At 40.3% G+C, this 2,151-nt stretch overlaps 1 protein-coding gene across 1 annotated transcript; it reads right to left on the bottom strand.

Annotated features, from left to right (window-relative positions):
- Positions 1-2,151, bottom strand: LOC140004790 (uncharacterized). Its single transcript, XM_072044935.1, has 2 exons — positions 1,180-2,151; positions 1-888 (listed from the first exon to the last, which is right to left on the bottom strand). Exons 1-2 carry the CDS (start codon positions 2,149-2,151, stop codon positions 1-3), a joined length of 1,860 nt encoding a protein of 619 aa, XP_071901036.1.

The raw sequence follows: 2,151 nt of genomic DNA, 5'->3' as shown, positions 1-2,151 counted from the left end.
TCAGAAGTCACCTCCAAAAACCACAACCTTACCTCCAAAAGGTTTATCAAAATCCATGACTTCCTTTAGCAGCAAGTCAAATGCTTCAACAATATCTTTTTTGGCCATGGACGCTTCATCCCAGAGAATTAGTTTAGCAAGTGTGATCAGTCTTGCAACAGAGTTTTGTTTACCAATCTGACAAATTTTGTTTGCGGACACATCCAAAGGAATCTTAAAGCGCGAGTGTGCAGTCCGGCCTCCTGGAAGAATAGAAGCAGCCACACCAGACGAAGCAATAGCTATTGCTATGTGACCACGAGACCTGAGCGTTGCAACAAGGGAACGATAAAGAAATGTCTTTCTTGTTCCACCAGGCCCGTCAACCAAAAAGCTTCTACTTCCTGAGGAGAGGACTTCAGACATAATGACATCATAGGCATGTCTCTGGCCTATGTTCAACTTCGAAGACAAAAGCAACTCCTCCTCAGTAAATGGAATATTTCTTTCATTCTGAATTTCTTTTGTCACTCGTTGATCAGAAGTAAAGTGGAAGTTGTCAGGCACAAGATGGTAATCACCAACATTTTTCCCTATCTGTTCCAACATCTTATTAATATCTTGCAGAACACACCTTCTCACCTCTTCCGAACCATAACCAGAAAGATCTTTATTTCTTTTAAAATCAGAGGATAGGGCACCTTCATACTTTTCCCACAATGATTTTGGATTACTGGGCGAACAGTAAACCAACAAAGTTGCAAATAAGGTCCTCAGTGAACATGGCATCTGAAACGATGCTGCATCGTCGAGAGTGTCCTCTACATGAGTATCAGACTGCAGAAGACCCATCTGAAAGGCACTCTCTCTATACGATTGAGCAAGATTGCCATTAACAGTCAAAAGATCCTTAAAGGATTTGGGAGCACGAACATGAGACAGTAGCAGCCTAAGATAATAACGCTCACCTTCAATTGGACTAACAGTCACAATTCTACCAATCACTTTTTTCCGTTTTCTTTGAGACCATTTTTTTTTTGGCCTTCCAAACAAAATATTCAAGAAATTCACGGTACAAGCAATTAAGCTTTTGAGCTGTCTTATTGGTTCGGTTCATACGGAAAAACTATGTAAGCATGGTTTTTTTAAAAGAAGCACGATCCAAAAGGTCACCAAGATCTGTATTTTTATGGAAAGAACCATCTGCTGTCCTGGAAGGTGTAATTGAAGGACGTAAACAGAATGAGTCATTTCATTTAGCGAAAATCTGTATATATGCCAAAATGCCTCTGTAGCAGCAACCCATCTTCCGGACTGGAACTCATTGTTTTCGTCAATGTCTTCAGGGCCAGAACTAGAATGAACATGAAAGCTCACACGGTCATGGCGCTTGTAGACATATTTGTATAAATACTTGACCAGTTTGATAGTTGAGCCCTCAACATTCATGTGGCAGTCAAACAGTGCAAGAAGGTAAGGATTATACTGGACAACCCAACGGTTATCCAATAATTGCTTGCGCACTCTCACAGTTGGACCATTTCTTCGCCGTCTATAATGTGGATAGGAATCTTCTGAATGGATAGTGAAGTCACAGTAATCTTTTGGAAAATGGTTCTTACAAAACCCATCTTTCATGCAAACATTATCCGGCTTTAATGGTCCACAAGGGCCATGCATCATGTGTCTGATAACAAGAGAGTATAAATATTTTTGCTTATTTGAATCGGGAATCTCAGCAGAAACAATTCGGTCATAAGCTTCTGGACTTAAAAGCTTATAGTCAGGCTTAAGAATCAAGAGTATGTGAGCATGAGGAAGGCCTCTTTTTTGGAATTCAATGACATGAATGCATGCTGCAACTTCACCGAATAATTTTTTCTTGAGTATTTCAGCCTTGAGCATCTCAAACTTTGCTCTAAACACCCTAGAAACCAGATCTGGCCTTTCCTGTGCTGATTCTCCATATTTTAAATTTTCTTGGATCTCTTTCCATTGGGTATTGCATGTCATAGTAATGAAGAGATTTGGTTTGCCAAATTTTTGAACTAACGCCATTGCATCTACATAACGACGCCGCATATCTCTTAGACCGCCAATAAAGGAAGATGGAAGATATACCCTCCGGCCTACTTGCTTTCCCTCACTTTTTCCTGCAGCTATACTATCCAT

Source organism: Coffea arabica, chromosome 4c (assembly GCF_036785885.1).
Source record: "Coffea arabica cultivar ET-39 chromosome 4c, Coffea Arabica ET-39 HiFi, whole genome shotgun sequence".
Classification (NCBI taxonomy): Eukaryota; Viridiplantae; Streptophyta; class Magnoliopsida; order Gentianales; family Rubiaceae; genus Coffea; species Coffea arabica.
This window is presented reverse-complemented; position numbering and strand designations above follow the sequence as displayed.